The 18,922-nt window shown below is 38.9% G+C and overlaps 1 protein-coding gene across 1 annotated transcript in view; it reads left to right on the forward strand.

Moving 5' to 3' along the window:
- ANKRD31 (ankyrin repeat domain 31) overlaps positions 1-18,299 on the forward strand; it is a gene marked incomplete at both ends in the record, with an annotated part of 27,268 nt that extends 8,969 nt beyond the window's left edge. The window contains 10 exons of the mRNA XM_008943353.1: positions 535-677; positions 2,638-2,800; positions 3,253-3,356; positions 3,833-3,914; positions 7,930-8,026; positions 10,867-11,605; positions 11,645-11,950; positions 14,132-14,272; positions 14,840-14,936; positions 18,069-18,299. Of these exons, the coding sequence (XP_008941601.1) occupies positions 535-677; positions 2,638-2,800; positions 3,253-3,356; positions 3,833-3,914; positions 7,930-8,026; positions 10,867-11,605; positions 11,645-11,950; positions 14,132-14,272; positions 14,840-14,936; positions 18,069-18,299 (2,103 nt within the window). The remainder of the gene's footprint in view (positions 1-534; positions 678-2,637; positions 2,801-3,252; positions 3,357-3,832; positions 3,915-7,929; positions 8,027-10,866; positions 11,606-11,644; positions 11,951-14,131; positions 14,273-14,839; positions 14,937-18,068) is intronic.
- Between the last annotated feature and the right edge of the window lie 623 nt (positions 18,300-18,922).

Consider the following 18,922-nt stretch of genomic DNA (forward strand, 5'->3'; position numbering starts at 1 on the left):
GCTAATGCTTATGCAGATGCATATATACACATGTGAAGCACATTCACACAGATCTTATTTCCTTTGGAAATGAGGACAAAAGTCAGATTACAAGACTATATTTTTCTATTTTTCTACGTAAATGTATAACAAATTTCTGTTCTTATAGTCTCAGAATGGTATCTTATTCTGGATGCCTGGCAGACTTGATATTATAAAATCTCACTGGCATTAGAAGTCAGACTGTTAATATTATGCTTCTGAGTTCCTACAGCCTTTATACTGCATTGTTTTGTTTATTTTATTATTTTCAGTAGTATAGTTTAAAAATAAACAATATTCTTCTGCTTAATAATGGATACATTTTTCTCTAAAATAAACTGAATTACACAGGAAATTGTTTCCCTTGGCATTTCAAGATGATTGTGTAAGACTTATCTTAAAGAGAGTATTCTGTTGCTTATAGTGCAGCAAAATGTCTAATCACTCATTAGTGATCTGTGTGGGTCTTTCCAAATCAGCTGCATGCTATACATATCATCTTGCTTTTATTAGGTTGGACAGCAATCCATGAAGCATCCTGTAGGGGATTTACTGAAGTCATCTTAGAATTACTGAAAGCTGGTGCTAATGTCAACAGCAGAAGTCTGGATGGTACTTTGCCAATACATGATGCTGTTTCTGGCAATTATTTGGAGGTATATTTTTTTTTGGCGTTACATTTCCTGAGCCTGATTCCCAGCACAGGGTCAGCAGAACAAAATCCTGGTTTAAATAACGAAAATCAAAGTTACTAATACAATTTTAGAGTAGGTTTGCATTTAGGAAATGAAGCAATATTCTTTAAAGTGATCAAAATTAGAGAAAGAAATACTTTTTCAATAGTGACAGCTGAAACTGTACAGTTAGCTGACTTTTTCAGTCCAGCAGGCGAATCAGAAAAAATTCAGAAGCTCCCCGTGGTTCTCTTGTGTTGGGCTTTTCAAAAATAATTCTGAAATTGAACATTCTCCATTTGATCATCTAGTGCAACCTTCCTGTCATGGGCAGGGGCAAATTTTGCTACATCAGCTAACGCAAAGCCTTGTCCAACCTGACTTGGAACACTTCCAGTGATGGGACAATCACAACTTTTCTGGGCAACCTGTTCCATTGTTTTACTGTCATCAGTGTAAAAAACGTTTTTGTGAAGGAAAAAACCGTAACCGCTCTGTTTAAAAATCAACCATTTTTTTTATATTCACTAGGCCCTTCTAACCCATACCATTCTGTTTGGATACTACAGTATAGTATAGTTTCAGCTGCAGGGAACCTAAAATGATCATCTTGTCCAACTGCCTGACCAATTCAGGGCTGCCTAAAAATTAAAATGTGTTATTATGGACATTGTCCAAATGTGTCTTAAGCACTGCCAGGGTTGGGGCATCGACCACATCTCTAGGACGCCTGTTTCCAGTGTTTGACCACCATTTTGGTAAAGAAATGCTTCCTAATGTCAAGTCTGAGCTTCCCCTGGCACTGCTGTGAACCATTTCTGTGCATCCTGTCACTGGATCCCAGGGAGAAGAGCTCAGCACCTCCATCTCTGCTGCTTCTCCTCAGGGAAGCTTTAGAGAGCAATGACGTCTCCCCTCCAGCCTCCTCTTCTTCAGACGAGACACTTGCAGAGTCCTTAGCCTCTCCTCACACAATGTACCTTCTAGCCCCCTCACCAGCTTTGTTGCCCTCCTCTGGATGCATTCAGGGACCTTCACATCCTTCTTAAACTGTGGGCCTAGAAGTACACAGAGATAAATAACTTTTGGCACAGAGAGTGCCAGGGAACTGAGCATAAAAAGGTGATGCCAGGTTGGCTCAAACAGACCACTTCTATGCCTGTCAGAAGAGATGATGTTTTATCACATTTATCTTTTCTGTGAAAAAAGATAAAATGAAGGGGATAATTTCACAGGCCTGGTGCCAAACTGACAGTAGGGTCATTGAAAACCTGTAAGCTATTATTCAGTATTGTGGGAGAAAAGCAATGGAGATGATTCTGAACTTCTGGAGAGAATTCTCTTTCTGATACTTGCTGATGCTTAATAGCACTCTGAATGTAAAAAAGAAGAAAGTAATGCTAGAGATGAGAAATCGCACCTATGAAAATTCTTTATCATCCAAGTTCTGACCTCGTCAAGCCTTTCGTATGATCTGAATTAGATGATTCCACTGACACCACTAATGTGATTTCCTTTTTTTACAGTTAAGCAGACTTGCAAGTGGTTTGTAATTGGGGAAAAAAAAATCAACGGTGCATGTAACCAAAAACCAAAACCACTATTAAAAAAATTCCACTTCTTTTCTGCACTTTGATCTGAATACAATTGACCAGTTCCTTTTAATTTAGATAGACAAAGTTTTGTAATTGCTCTCTGTAACATAAATGTAATAGATTTACAGATGATTTGTGAACTATTTATGTATTTTAATGGAAAAATTAGAAGTGTAAGATACAAGTCTGTGTTGATTAAATTTGTCTAATTGGTATTGCAAGTCTAACAGGTTTTAGAATATTTTATTTATAGCTTTATTGTTTGTGATTTATAATAGATACAATACATATAGTTGTATTATAAGTCCACAACAAGAATTATCACAAATAATAATAATATATAATAGGCAGCCAGGATTCTACTGCAGCATGGAGCAAATCCCTTTGAGAAGAATGGTTCGGGGAGCAGTGCTTTGGATGAAGCTTGTGATGATGAGATGAAAGAACTGCTGAAGTCTTACGGTGCTGTGGAGTCTGTACTTCCTGTTGACACCACCGAAGTTACAACAGGTATTTTGGTTTTGTGATGTAGATCGTCGGGGAAAAAAATCCTGTATATTGGAATGCTTCTGCTTTCCAGAGCTGCATATTCCCTGACACTGATATATTTTATCTGTTAGCTACTGAATCTCGTGTATTTATTTATTCATTTTCCATAAAATACTATACATGAAGGTTGTTGGTTTTTTTTTCTTCCATGAGAATGAAGTATAAGGACATACGTGGCTCTTCAGATTTTTATTATTCATATTTCCTTTCCCAGGAACCTTGTGTTTTCAAACATGGTAGCTTTAAAGACTTATTTCCTTATGCTCCCTAAATATGATCTTGTTTGCATATACAAGATATTTTTTAATTATGTGACCTGCCACTGTGTCTTGGTAGCCAGTATTAACTAATCTAACCTATTGTGCTCCTTCCAATTCTTTTAAAATTCAATTTATTTTTCCATAATTATGGAGAGAGGAGATACCCTTCTAGGTCAAGAAGACTAAAACGTCCTTATTATGACTACTGTGAAAATGATGATGCAGCTTTGGAGCCCCAGTGTGAGAAATACAGTGTGGTAAGTATAGATGATAGAGTTTTGTTAAACTGCTTTGTGGTTTAAAAAAGCAAAAAGCTTTATGGTGTACTACTGCACCATACAATTTGCTAACTGAAAAACATAAAAATATCATTTAAATAATTAACCATTTGAATGTGTGTAAATACAGCATCATGCAGAGGCTTACAGTATATAAGCTGTGGTGAAAGTCAGTGTCTAATCGCTGCAGTGTGCTCAGAAGTGGGACTCTGAGCATGGACTAGTGTGAATGCCTGGGCAAAACCAGGCTGTGACAGCCCCTTGCAGAGCATACTCTTGGCACCATGTGTGTCCATCCGACCAGTGCCCCCATTGCATTTACACAGTAGCTCCCTGCCTGGAATGGCTCGAGTCCACCAGGGCTTATCTGCAGGCCATATGTACGTCATGGACTGTGTTTTATGTGGTGCTCTTGGTGCTCCAGCTCTTCCCATCATTTCTGTGTTTGTTAACAGGAGTCTGTTGCTGCCATACAAGATGCAAAAGAGAAGCAAAAAGAACTGTTGCTGTTTGAATTGAGGACTTCCGAAGATGCAGGTAGAGATAAATTCAAGTTCTTTCACTTTTTTTTTGAGGAGGTAGGTATCTTTGTTAATACAATTGTTTTTAAAATAGTATTGCATGTAATATATTTGAGTATCTCCTCTGGAAAATATAGCTTCAGAGAATAAGATTTTAGTAACAGCTCCCAGCTAAGTGTTTCAAGTCAACATAACTGTACAGGAAAGGATAATTAGGTAAGAATGAACACTGCAGGCAACATTATTCAATTACAAGTCCCTGGGCCCCTTCATGACCAAGAACAGCTATGTCTATATGTAAAATAATAGATTAATTCTAGTGTAGCTGGACTTTCAGGAGCCTAAAATAATTTTTGAGGGGAAAAAAGAGAAATCTCTAAGGCAGACACTGTGGATGATGGGCAGTTTCAGAAATGCTGGTGCTCAGACCTGTAAATAGTCTTAGACTATCAAATCTCAGCTCAGATTAATCTCAAGAGCCTACTAAGTGACACTGACTTTCTAGGAGATGGTGCTGCTGGTGCTGTTTATCCATTTGAGTCTGTTGTGTCTGTGCTGTGACTGTTCCAGTGTCAAAGCTTCCTGCAGGAGCACCTTTGACCAAAGTCACTCTCCTCCGCTGCCTTTGCCATCCAGGCAGGGCTGTTAGTCTGGAGCAGCCCAAGCTCATGAAACAGTTTGGCTTCCCGACAGAAAGGAAAGGGTTATTTTCCTGAATATGGGGTGAAGCTTTCAATTTATATGTAAAATAATCCATTTGTTCTTTTAAAAATAAATGTGAAATATGGGATTATGCGGATTTATAGCTTCCAACTTAAATTTATGGCATGTGAACAGTTAATTAAAATCGACGTGTTTTCTTGTGAAATGTTTGACAAACAGGTAGATGATACAAATAGGCAGAAGCATGTAGGCAGAGATGGGTGCAATTTCATAAGTGAGCAAAGTGAAATTATTGAACTTTTCCTGTTTATGGATATGAGAGATATGAACATGATGGTCTATTACCACTACTGACAAAAGAATTAATAAGCTAGCATCTCGTAAACTAAACCATAGCTGTTACTTGTGAAGAGGCATAAGACTGAACAAGAACATAGAAGCATCTTTACAAAGTTACAATATAGAACCAAATTTGCGTGCAGTGCAACCTAGTATAAATAATAGATCGAAATTGCTTATTGAGCTGCCTTAAAAAGAACAATATTTCCATATTTTTCTATTTCAATAAATAAAAAAAATACACCTAGGTACTATGAAACAGGTTTGGGGGAACATTTTATAAATGCTATTTTTAATCCTGTGATTTCCCATGTTTTTTTAATTATGGAAAGGTTGTATTTCCTGTTGTAGAATTTCAGGAATTAGATTACATGTTTAGCATATTATCCCAGTAGTATGCACTGGTCATTACTTCTAGATCTCTCCCTTATGTTATTTGGGTAAGAGATAGGGCATATAAAGAAGAATTTATAATTGGTCTTCTTATTTTAGAAAAATATAGCTGACAAAAGGGACAACTTATATTTAATTTTAGTTTGTAGTACAGATGTGAAACTGTGTAAAACTGATACATATAGGAGACCTGAGGAGAATCTCCAGAGGACTAAGGAGAATCTCCATCCTCTATTGGGTACAGAGGGGAAATAGAATGACAAGGGATGAGGAGAAGGCTGACATGCTGAATGTCTTTGCCTCAGTCTTTAATAGTAAGACCAGTTGTTCTTTGAGTGCTCAGCCCTGTGAACTGGAAGACGGGGACAAGGAGCCAAATGAAGCCCCCATAATCTGGGAGCGAATGGTTAGTGACCTGCTACACCACACAAGTGTGTGAGGTCAGATGGGATCCACTCAAGGGTAATGAGGGAGCTCTAGAAGTGCTCACCAAGCTACTTCCCATCATTTATCAGCAGTCCTGGCTAACCATTGAAGTTCCAGTAGACTGGAGGTTAATAGTTGTGACACCCATCTATAAAAAGGGCCAGAAGGAGGATTCAGGGAAGTACAGGGCTGTCAGTCTGACCTTGGTGGCAGGAGTGGTTATGAAACGCATCATCTTGAGTACCATCATGAGGCATACAGAAAAACCAAGGGGTCAGGCCCCATCAGCATGGGTTTCTGAAAGGCAGGTCGTGCTTGACTAACTAGATCTTCTATGACGAGGTGACCCACTTAGTGGATGAGGGAAAGGGTGTGGATGTTGTCTTTCAGGACTTCAGTAAAGCCTTTGGCACAGTTTCCCACAACGTTCTCCTGGAGAAACTGGTTGCTTAAGATTTGGACGGTTGTACTCTTCATGGGGTAAAAAAAACTGGCTGGATGTCTGGGCCCAAAGAGTGGTGGTGAATGGAGCTAAATCCAGTTGGCAGCCAGTCACAAGTGATGTTCCCCAGAGCTCAGTACTTGGCACAGTTCTGTTCTATATTTTTATCAATGAACTGGATGAGAGGACTGAGGGCGCCCTCAGTAAGTTTGCAGACAACACTAAGTTGTGCAGAAGTGTTGGTCTGCTTGAAGGTGGGAAGGCTCTTCAGAGGGACCTGGAAAGGCTGGATTGTTGGGCTGAACCCAGTGGTATGGGGTTCAGCAAGGCCAAGTGCCAGGTCCTGCACTTGGATCACAACAACCCCATGCAATGTTACAGGCTTGGGGAAGAGTGGGTGGAAAGTTGCCTGGGAGAAAAGGACCTGGGGGTGTTGGTTGACAGCCACCTGAACATGAGCCAGCCCTGTGCCCAGGTGGCCAAAGCACATGGCTTGTTTCAGAAATTGTTTGTCTGGCTGGAGTAGGGAAGTGATTGTCCCCCTGTACTCACCACTGTTAAGGCCACTCCTCAAACACTCGATTCAGTTTTGGGCCCCTCACTACAAGAAAAATATTGGGGTGCTGGAGCTTGTCCAAAGAAAAGCAGTGAAGCTGGTGAACAGTTTTGTGAACAAGTCCTAGAAGGAGCAAGTGAGGGAACCAGGGTTGTTTAGCCTAGAGAAAAGGAGGCTCAGGGGAGACCTTCTTGCTCTCTACAACTACCTGAAAGGAGGTTGGAGTGAGGTGGGGGTCGGTCTCTTTCCCAAGGTTACAAGTGATAGGACAAGAGGAAAAGGCCTCAAGTTGGACCAGAGGAGGTTTAAATTGGGCATTAGGAAAAATTTCTTCACAGAGAGGGTTGTAAAGTATTGGAACAGGCTGCCCAGGGAAGTGTCAGAGTCAAGATCCCTGGAGGTATTTAAAAGACATATAGCTGTGGCACAGTGACATGATTTGGTGGTTATCCGGTAGTGCTGGGTTAATGGTTGGACTTGATGATCTTAAAGATCTCTTCCAACCAGAAAGATTCTGTGATGATAGAGTCAAGATCCCTGGAGGTATTTAAAAGACATATAGCTGTGGCACAGTGACATGATTTGGTGGTTATCCGGTAGTGCTGGGTTAATGGTTGGACTTGATGATCTTAAAGATCTCTTCCAACCAGAAAGATTCTGTGATGATTCTACGATAGATTTTTACTGTTATATATAGCTTGGAACAGTTTAGCCTCATTATACCATTTTATAGTACTTCAAACATAAAGGTTTTTAGCCACCTTCTTAAGATTGTGTAACTTCTGCATGTAGCCTCACATATAACTGTCATGTTACGTCGTTCTTTGCAACACAAACTTCAGAAGTTACAGTACTTATTATTTATAGGACAGTTCTTTAATCTTTTCTTTCTCTTAGTAGTTTCCTAGGCAAGGCACTTACATTTCGAAATTGTCCAATACTTGGGCTATTTCCTTTTAAGTTAAACTTGTATTTAATTCTTCCTTTAGTTCATTACAATTTTAATTCTAATGAAGAATTTCATTAAACGTACTGTAATTGTAAAGAGCCATCAGTATGCTGGTAGCTAAGAGTTAGGACAGTATAAAGTACTGCTGTAACAGTGTTTTCATACTTCAGTTGTGTATTTGCTACATTAAAAATGTTAATACTGTAATTATTTTCTACTGCTGAATGCCATTATCATTTTGATTATATTAAAATGTTGGACAGATGTGTATATCCAAAAGCTGTCTCAGATGCAAGATACTTTGAATGAAATGCTTGCAATTCAGAAAACAGAAAGGGATACCCTTGCTAAAAAGTACAGGTAAGTAGAATACCAGCACCGTATTTATAGGAAACTGTTGTTTGTAGCAGTAGTGATAGAGGTTGTTAGAAGGTTTGCATACAGTAGCATGGAAGTAAAACTACACAGTCATCATTCAGATTTTACAGAAGCATGATCTGTACTGGCTTCAGTTACCTCCATTAAGAGCTTAGATCATGGCAGACCTTCAAGATTTAGCTAATGCTTACTAATCAGTTACTATGCACACAGCGAGGATTAAAATTAGATGGTGAACGTACAAAAGGTGTGGGAAATGCCTAAGGAGAAATTAGAGAATGGTGGTACTGAGCAATCAGATTACTTTTGCAGCACCATGGAGGAAAGGAGTAGCAACTCACACACCACTTTAACTGTCTCTGCCTCCAGTTTTCTTTATTTAGCACCCACTAGATTGGGAATGTTCAGCCGGTAGCCTGCGAGAACCATTTAGAGCAATGGTTTGATGCATACTTGTACACATTCCTTTTTTTTTTTTTTGAGGACATCTCAGATGTGAGCAGATGCTCATCACAGTGTGAACATAAACTATGAATTGTCAGCTTCCTGCTGCTAGCTCTCACAAGGGCTCTTCTTACCTCCTTCTAAGAGGGACTACCTGAATGCTGGTCTTGTGGTCAGTGCTCAGCTAACAATGTAGCATCATCTTAACTGTATTCTTCTAGGTCATCTGATTAGTATGTCTGCATATTGTTTGTGTGAGCAGTGTGTGTTTGGTCATGTAAAAGCAACAGAGTACAGCTTTCAGGTAGATCTGTGGCAAAACAAGGAGGGTGGTTGAGCACAGAGGCTGAAACATGTCTGTCACAAACCACTTTGCCGGCTATGAAATGTGAGGTAAGTAGATTACACAGATAATCAAAAATAAAAAAAAAAAAATAAGGGTTTCCTGACCTCCTTTGGCACAAGATCCACCAGCCCAGTGCAATACTCTCTTCTCCTAGTTCCTCCTCAGGGCACAAGTAATTGCACTACCACTCTGGCAACATGCTGAGAAGACAGAAGACTACCACATGGAAGGTACCATTCCAAAAGGAATGGTTTGCATGCATGGTGTTGCAGCATGGTTTGCTTTTAACTCCACCCACAACAGAGATGCCATGCAAGTAACACCAGAACATGAAGAGAAGTTAGGGTTCCAGATCATGCTTGTGAAGAAACTAGTAACTGAATTAAGAAACAAGAAAAGTAAAGTTAGTATGTACACAACCTTATTTGCCATCTAATATTGAGAGTAAAACTGTATTCCAGAGTAAAGTGACAAATATTTCTGGGTATTGCAGATACCCTGTAGGTAATGGAACAGCTGTCCATCAACATACTACATTTAGCTACATGCTAAATTACATTAAATTTCATTTTTATTGTTTATGTGTTGAACATTTCATTTTTAACCTATTAGCTTATAAGCTTTTGTCACGTGATACAGAAATGTACCAGAGACGAGGGGCATAATTTTTCAGCTTTCTGTTGTTCAGTCAGTTGGCCCAGTGAGAGATACTACTAACAGTTTTCCATTTCTATCTGTTCCTTTAAAGATAAGTAATATGTATCTCCCACCTAAAAAATGTGGGGAAAGTGCATCATATTTGGTAGTGGCTGTAAGTTACTTTGCTTTTGTCATTTTAGTCATGCTATCTTTGCCTCTCCTGTCACAGCTTCTTCTCTACCTGTATAGCATTAAAGCAACAAAACGTCCTTGAAGAAACACTGCTAGAAAAGTGTGTGGGGCCTCACTGGTCTGTGTCCGTAGTTGTCAAGGCTTACTCATATCAGTGATCGGCCTCATGCTGATGTGTTGATGGTATCGTGGTTTCTAAACACATGGTAGCAAGCTGTATCACAGTACAGGCACCAATCCTGTCATGCTGTGGTTTGGCTGTCCCTGTTCTGCACCATGTAGTCTTGCTGTACCCTTGTCTTTATTCATTCAACAGTGTCTCTTCAGAGACTGGGATGGTGTTACTTGCATGGCATCTCTGCTGCGGGTGGAGTTAAAAGCAAACCATGCTGCAACACCATGCATGCAAACCATTCCTTTTGGAATGGTACCTTCCATGTGGTAGTCTTCTGTCTTCTCAGCATGTTGCCAGAGTGGTAGTGCAATTACTTGTGCCCTGAGGAGGAACTAGGAGAAGAGAGTATTGCACTGGGCTGGTGGATCTTGTGCCAAAGGAGGTCAGGAAAATAAAGAATTCCCTTGCAGTAGGAAGAAGGTGAATTTCCCTAGGGAAGGAGTCTCACAGGGAGACCATGCCAGCTAGGAAGCAGGGTCTGATGAAGGGACAGACATTGTTACATACAACATCCTAAACTCTTCTGTCCTTTTGTTAATGGTCACTTGGTATTATGACAGTGGTCTCTTCATCAGATATTTTGTTGTGTACACTGTAAAAAGTTTACGATAGCATCATCCTTCAGTAGCTCATCCTGTGCTCTTTTTTGAAGGCTCCAAATCAGAGCCACAGAGGCATTGAATTCAGTGAACTATCGCAGTGATAAAAGAGCAGCCAGTGGTAATGCAAACCCAGGTTTGATTCTGTGAACAAAGGGTGGTATAGAAGGACAAGCCTATTACTGAAGGTTTGGTGCTTTGCATTCCACTTCTATAATTATAGATTATTATTAATTATACATTTCAACTATAAACTTTATAGATGATAAAAAAATTGTTCAAAGTTTAGGTGTTGGCAGCAGCCTTTGAAACAAATTCTTGTTCTTAGAGGGTTGCATCTATTAAACTGTTTTATTTTGTGTTTACAGTAACTACAGTAACTCTAGTGTTCTTATTGTTACTGGTTTTTTTTTTTTTTCTCCAATAGGGCTTCTGTGGAATCTTTTAAAAAAGGAACACTGAGGGAAGAGTTAGCTAACCTAGCCTCTAAGCAAAATAGTCTGTTGACTGTTGCCCAAACCCAGGAATTGTTGGTTCAGAAAATACAAAATTACAGAAGAACAAAGCAAGTGTTTAGTGCATCATGTTCAGAGAAGCAAATCTCAAACTTAGTTATTTCTCATGGAAAAGATAAACGACAAAGCTCAGCTGCTGATGAAATCATGAGTCCTGATGCAGTTACATTTAGTATGGGGCTTGGTGCCAGCATGCCTAATGGAAACAGAGCAGAAGCACATCTCTGTTTAGAAAACAGATTTTCAGCTCAGGAATGCAGCCAGCATCCACACATCTGCTTGAATGATACAGGAGCAAGCAAAGAAGCAATTAGAAGCAAAGAGGCTTCTGCTCATGCTTTGGCGTCCGAAAATGGGGTAAGAAAGCATCCCTTCAGCAGCGTGTCAAGGCTGACAAATGCTGTAGAAGTGGTGACATTGGCTCTGCAGCCTACTGTTTCCACTGCTAAAACAAAGTGCTCACAGCAAAAAGACATTGGCTGTGTAGCCTGTGTAGCAACTGCAGAACAAGGGAACAAGTCTTTAAGTTCCACTTCAGTGACCAGTGCATTAAATAACATAGAAGCCCAAAGCATGGGTGTGAAGAACAGTGTCTGCCAGCCACACAGTGACTGCCAGCAGGTTCTTACACGTGAGTATCCACGCAGATATGTAAGTGAGAAGGCAGCTTTGCAGCAGCAGCAGCAGCAGCAGCAGCAGCAGCAGCAAGCAATTTCGTCTAAATCTACCGAGAACTTCCCTAATACTCTGCAGCAAATGATCATTCGGAATAACGAGAACTCATTTAATGCCAACTTGGTGCTAACAAATCTTACCTCAACTACAGGTTATACAGTAAACTTTGGTGAGAAATCTTCCCAGAGCTATAGGAATCAGGAATGTGGACAAAAAAAAATGAGGTGTGGAAGAAGAAGAAAGAAAAAGCTTCAGTTGATAGATCTACTGGAATTGGGCAGGATTAAGCCAGGAGAAAATGTTTTAGAACTCAAACTGCAGGTAATTGTTGAGATATAGTAATGTTAATATTAGCATATAATGAAAAGAAACCCAAAACACTAAAATGGGGAAACAGCAGTTCTCGTAGTTTAGTCTGCGTCTTCACCACTTAGTACTGAAAATCAATTTATTGTTTACCATAATCTTTATGAGTTTTCAAGGAATATGGTATGACGTTATCTGTCAGCCCATGATTTTAACACCCAGGATACTGCAGATGCAAAATTGATGTTTCACTTTACATCATCAGTTTGTTAACATTTCCTATTGCTAGAACCAGAATGGAATCATTGGTTGGTCAACATTGTGTAATGCTTGATTTTCATATTGGAAGGAGTGGGAATATTAAGGGTTTTATGACTTAATGTGGTACTTGGAAGCAACTATCGAGTCCTTCAAGTAAAGAAATGTGACATCAAGGATTTCAGAGTGCTGTGATAAACACGAATGTATGCAAGATTACTCACATAACAGCTGGTTCTGTAAAGAAACCCACCAAAACCCAAAGCACCTCTTTTTAATACAAAAGCCATGTCCCTGTGCCTCCAAATACAGAGCAGATTTGCAAGGCAGCTACCAGGGGACTAGCTTGGTGTTGAGCAAATGATGGTATTGTTGTCTGAATTCCCAGCTGTTAGCTAGTTAATTTCCAGGACAGCATATTGATTAAAGCATGAAAGATTCTTTTCAGCCAATTCCCCAGGTGTGGTGGAAGTAGAAAAGACTCCTTTTTCAGCACCTATAATCTGCTCAGGAATGCTGAGATTGGCCATTTTGTGTGGTCTTTTGTACCATAATGCAGTAAGCATTATGAGTAAGTCACAAGCCTCTACGCTGGGCCATGTCATAGGTATGTACACATGCTCTTTTTCCTCAAAGGACATGTAAAATTCCTCTAAATGTCAAGATGACTAAGTGGAAGGATGAAGAATTCAGTCTGTTTACTGTCACTTCATAAGACTGTTATCTGTGATACCAGGTTGGTGCATGTGGAACTTAAGGAGTTACAACCTTGTACTGAAACCTTGATATTTGGAGTGTAGAGAAGTCAGTGATATTTGCTAGGATGAGATGACACTCATTTACCTCTTGGAAGTCAGTGATGTATAGATTAAAGTTTAGAATCCAGTGTCCGTTGTGTCACAAAGGAAACAATCAGTGACGTTTCCCTCTTTATTGTTATACAGATGCACTTGATAACAACATACAACTAGTATGTAGTCCTTGCTTAAGGTTACCTTGATGCAGGCAGGATGAGGTTTTTGAACACTGTAGACCTAAGCTATGAAACTGTGGACTGGATTGAGTGTTCATCAAAATATCTGGATTCAACATTTTAATTCAGGTTCTTAAAGACACCCCAAGCCAGTGGATATAGTAGGAGGAGGTTCAGTATTTGCTGGTGGATCTTTCTTGTATTATTTAACCTCATGCATGCCAAGCAACATTACTAAGTTCTAATGTAGTTTATCAACAGCCGAATTTTGCATTATTTAGCTGTGTTAGCCTGACTGAGACCAGTATAACAAACCTGTAATTTACTGAACTACAAGCAACTATAAACCATGCTTCTGGAGGTGCATGTATGTTTGCAGAACTAGGCTGTATTAACATTATCAGAGAGGCAGTAACAATAAATTCTTTCAGACTTAATTTTGCTTAAGATAGGGCTCTCAGGTTACTCCTAAAACATATAAGCCATGTCCCTTGACCTAAGTGAAGTTTTTATGCAAATACATTTCATCTTCAAATCCTTGCTGGAATTTCATGCATTTGTTCCACACCTGTAAGGCTGATTGCATTTGAGTAACAGTTTCTGGTTACACAGACCTGCCTCCTGTGAGTTCCTGTGTTCACTGTTGCAAATTAATTTAATCATAGTCTTATTATGTCTTGAGAGGAGCTAAGATGCAAATACATTTCTGATAAACACGTATAAGTATATTTGTCCTCTGACAGTGATGTCTGCGTGGCCAGAACATCTTATTCTGGTGGGATAAACGCTCTTATTTTGCATGCTATGGTTTATCATAATGGCACTAAATTCTTTACCATTTTCAGAGGACAGAATTAGCTGCAACTTTTCCGCACTTTTGGTCTTCAGCATTACTTCATGTTTTTAGGATGTTAATTCAGATTTGTTAATTTATGAGTTGAAAATGACATCTTTTTCTTTTTTAGGAGTTTAGTCATAAAGCCACGCTCTTAAAGAATGGCAAAATCAGAACCACTAAGGGACAAATACTTCAGGATCCAGTTCAGTGGGTTAAAGGCCTGCTAGGGAGTGGTATTTCTGTGTCGTGGAAGTATGTGTGGAGTAAGGTAGGCTTAATTTTACTCCAAATTACAGCAATAATAACAAATAACAAATTTCACTCATCTGGATTTCCTTACTGTTCTTGAAGCAAAGGAGGGTACAAGCCTAAAATTTAAAAAGTCCTCTTACCTTTAATGAAAAAGCAGTCAAGAGAGAGCTAGATAGCTGTACAGTGATGAAACAGTTGCAAGTGTTGAGAGAATGTGGAATGCCTACTCTGTAAGCTATCAGCACTTTGGAAGAGGAGTTTAAAAGATAACTAAGAGACTGACAGAAAAAGCTGAAAGGTAGTTAGGATGAAAAGAAACAAGCTGTTTGAAATATCTGGGTGCCAGGAGCAAATGTTGCAAAAATACTGGCAGAGTTCAGAGGGCTTTGCAGTTGGGTTGTATGATGATTTTTTTTTTTTCATTTAGAATTGAAATTAGCAGAATTTATGCTTGATCTTGACAGACACAGATTGGAACACTGAGTACATAAAATCAGTTTTATAAGAAAGGAGAATTTTTTACACTCAACAGAAAACATACCGATTAAAATGACCAGTTATATATTTAGATCTGTTTGTACAGGTTACGTATCTTGGGACACAGTTGTCAAAATTTGTTGTTGAAGAACTGTCAGTTTCTAGTGACCTGGAATTACTATCACAAGAAGGAGAGCCTTCAGGTAGGTACCACTTAAAATGTAATATTCGCCATGACTAAAAGCAGCAGAAAATGATCTCTTAAGAACTTGAATTCCAAAATTCCTTTATTGCACTCTGCTTTATTTTTTTTTTTTCCCATGCTACATGCTTATCACAGATCTTGGGCTTGAAAAATAAATGGTGCCAGAATTTATGCATGAGCTCTAAAGAAATATTCTTCTTTTCTTCCATAAAATGGTTGTGTGGAAAGAATAGTTACTGATGACATGGTTATGTAAAAACTATTTATATAAAATTTTACAATAAAAACTTCACTATATATTACATATTTTTAATAAGCTAACCTGATACTTATTTAGTCTGTTAGAAACTCAGATACACTATTGTGAGTTTTAATCACACATACTTATTAAAATCACGTTAAAAAATATGTTGGTGGAAATCCTAGTATGCCCAAGAAACAGTAATAACTAGGGGGATATTTTATTCTCTAAAAATAAACAGTCATAAGAAACAGCAGGCATTAATATGACAAACTGACATGGAACAATTTTTTCAGAACTGCCTGGCAGACTTAGGTCATTCAACCTAATTTTGACAAGTAAAGTGTTCCCAGCAAAACCCAAGTCCTTTTGACAGGCAGTTGCATTTAGGGTACAAAAAGCTTTTGGGCTGTTGTGATTGGCTGTTTTAGTTTGATGAGACACTACACCTCAGGTGAGCTGGGATAGCAGGCTTGATCTGTTCACAACAAAGTAAAAATAAGTTAAAAGACAGTAATTTAAAATAGGCATTTTGATATTGAGACTATCATCTTCTGCTGGTATTTGCTTCAGGCTGAGAGCATCCAGATGATCAGTTTACATTGCTCTGCTTCCGTAACTTAAGTTTATACCAGGTGGAAGTGACTTAAAAATGGATTTAGTCTCCTGAGTTTTTAACAGGCTTTTGAATATTTCATTAGTTCTTGTAAATTATTCCTCTTGTGGAAAATTAATCATAAACATTATACATTCTAAACCCGATAAATCAATTTATTCAAAAAATACTTTTGGCAAATAAAAACCATCCTGAAGATCAGGATGAGATTTTTTCCTGATGTTTTTCACGAATAGCCCAAGTAATCTGGGAAGGAGTATTTAAAGAAGTTTTTTTGTCACATGTAATTTAAGGCCGCGCTAATTCCTAACCATTAGCCCTAGGTGAGAAATTGAAGGAGGGAAAGCCAAAATGTTCTCAGTTTCAGTTCTGTTTGAGATACTGCATGACCAGATATATAGTAGGAAATTAAACAGTGCCTTCAATCCTTCAGAAGAGGATTAACCTGCACTGTAGTATTGTGGGAACAGTTGTGGGCATTGCCGAGCTCGCAGAGGGTTTCCAGGCCTCGTTCAGCAGTTAATTTGTTCCAAGGGCCGTTGCCAACAGGCGTGATGCCTGCAGCCAGCCTGCTCAAAAGCACAGGGAAGTCTGCTGTTGTGGAGGTGAGGTGTTCTGTGACGCTTGCTTGGGGACATTCCCAGGCACTCTTTCTTTCTAATAAACTTACAGCTTGTGTCTGTTCTATAGTAGAACTTTATCCTGCTTTTGTAAAGAATGGATCTTCATGTTTTTCTTGCCATATTAATGATTTTTTTTGCCTCTGCATCCCAGAGCATCATTTCAAAAGAAGACTGGGGCCTGATAATTTGAGCATTTTTGGAGGAGAATGCTATTATTTTTAATATCCCTCCCCGACACTCCTTCCAGTATCTTAGCTTAGTGTTCATTGAGCTACTGTATGAAGAGGATGGGGAAATAGGAAGAAAACGGTACAGGCAGTGGCTGTATCTAACCATCTTTTAGGAGAGAGAAATAGCTACTACTGAGCTTTGTTTAGAGCCAAATTTAGGAAGCACGTGCCAAGAATATCTACCAAATCAAGGTCCCTAGGCAAGACGGGTGAAGGAGTTTCTGTTTTGTGGCTGCCAGTGTAAGAAATGTCCCAGCTTGATTGAGATTAAGGTGCCTCCAGGTCTGTATAGCAGCAGATTTTTAGGTATCTGAAGAATTTTAATGCAAAAACTTTGAAGAGCCCATGAAATAAAGCAGTACCAGACCAATGCTGATATTTAGCAGCAGTTTAAAGATTTCAGTTTTGGGATTAATCATCTAAATCCTAACTAAATTTCACTTTATGTCACTTCTTTGATTCTGCACCTTTACTTTCTTCTTGGATCACGGTAGCAGAAAGCAGGAATTACTGTATTCAGGTCTGAGAAGTAAACATTAAGAAATTAAAAAGTACTTTTAGACTATCTGTATATAGGGAAGCAAAAGAAACAATGATTATTTGGCTTAGAGTTTATTCCTCTGTGCTTTCTGACACATGTAGTGATGACATAATGCTAAAAATGACCAACAATAAGAAGGATTCAGAAGCAGATGTCAGCTGACAAGCAGATGTCGGTGTTAGATATTTCACATTGAAATTCCAACAAAGTGGCTTAAAATAAAAGCATATCCAGTTGTGACAGTAAGCATGATATGAACATTCATTTTGCAGATTGCTATTTCAGGAAGATGGTCTTTGGAAAGGGGCATTACCAGTGCAATCCTTGTACTCTGTCAGTCCCTTGCTGCCTTTAGTAACCATTAGCCACCTGTAAAGATTTGAACTACTACTCACTTTTAGCTCATGGAAGACTCCAAGGTTGTGTGGAATAAAAAGTGTTTTGAAGGGAATCTGGACGATTTCTTAATGGCTGAACCACGGGAGTTGTTTCAGAAGGTTTGTGTAGAATGAACAGCTGAGGGCAATAAGGTTCCGTGAAAGCAAATTAGAGTAGTTTTGCTGTGATCATTTCATCGCATATTTCTGTTTTCCTTGAGACAGGCAGTGAAACGTATATTTAGTAGGCTACTTTTCAAGTTAAAGTGGTGTGACATCTAGTGTAATCTTGCCAAAGAAGACATATATTTTAAAAGAAGAGAGTTCTTGGGTCATCTTAAAGTAGCTATGGCTGGGCTGGTAAAGGAGCAGAGGAAAGTCTGCCCTTATGTCTGTTAGGTGGTGTAAGGCTAAATGAAAACTTCAGCATTTACCTTTATGAAAAATAAAAAGTGTAATGTGCATTAAACCAGCAGTGTTAAATGACTCTGTTTGTTCTTAGGACAGAGTTCTCTTGATCTCTCTATGCTCTCAGGAAAGAACTTTACCATGAGGGACCCCAGCAACCACAATCAGAACCATTACAGTCTTGGTACTGTCTCCATTGCTCAGCCTTGTGGAAACTTTGACCTAAGCAATATGCAGCCAAAACCCCCATCCATGCCACAAACAGAAGCCGTGAAAACATTTCCATGTGCTCCAAGGGAAGCAGCTGTTACAAGGGAATTTGAGAGTAAGATTTCTTTTTTAATTGCCTAAAAAAACTAGTGGTGGGTGGGTGCAGGGGCTGTACAAGAGATACAAGAGGAAAAAAGGCATGGACTTGAGTTGGGTGGAGGAGGGAAAGAATGCTGGGGAAAAATTATGGCTCTGCTAATTGATTGGACTGAACTAAATGACCCAATAACAGAGTTTTTCAGAGCTCAGTATTTTTAATTCTCCAGCGTCCAAATTAGAAACATTTTGTTATTTTGATGTAGTTAGCAAAATAACTCTACATCATTTTAAGTACTCTGTTAATGTCTCCATAAAATAATAGCTTAGACAAATTTCTTCTTGATTTAGACAGAGAAATATGATACAAGTGCATTGCTGAATAATCTCATGTAATCTAATTTAAAGGCAAATGTAGAAATATTCCTGAAGATGCTCTGATCTTTGTGGAGTTGACTGAACTTGTAACTTCGTGGTTTTGGTATTAGATTCCTGTGTTGGTAGCATGTTAAACCCTGTCCATAATATTCTTACAGTTTGAACAGTGCTTACGGTGCTTTGACCTGCTGTTTTTGCCTATACCACCTTTGATTACATCTCAGAGGGATGACCCTGATTGATCACAGTGCAAAGTCAGAGTGG

Source organism: Merops nubicus, unplaced genomic scaffold, assembly GCF_000691845.1.
Source record: "Merops nubicus isolate BGI_N331 unplaced genomic scaffold, ASM69184v1 scaffold5707, whole genome shotgun sequence".
In the NCBI taxonomy this organism is placed as follows: Eukaryota; Metazoa; Chordata; class Aves; order Coraciiformes; family Meropidae; genus Merops; species Merops nubicus.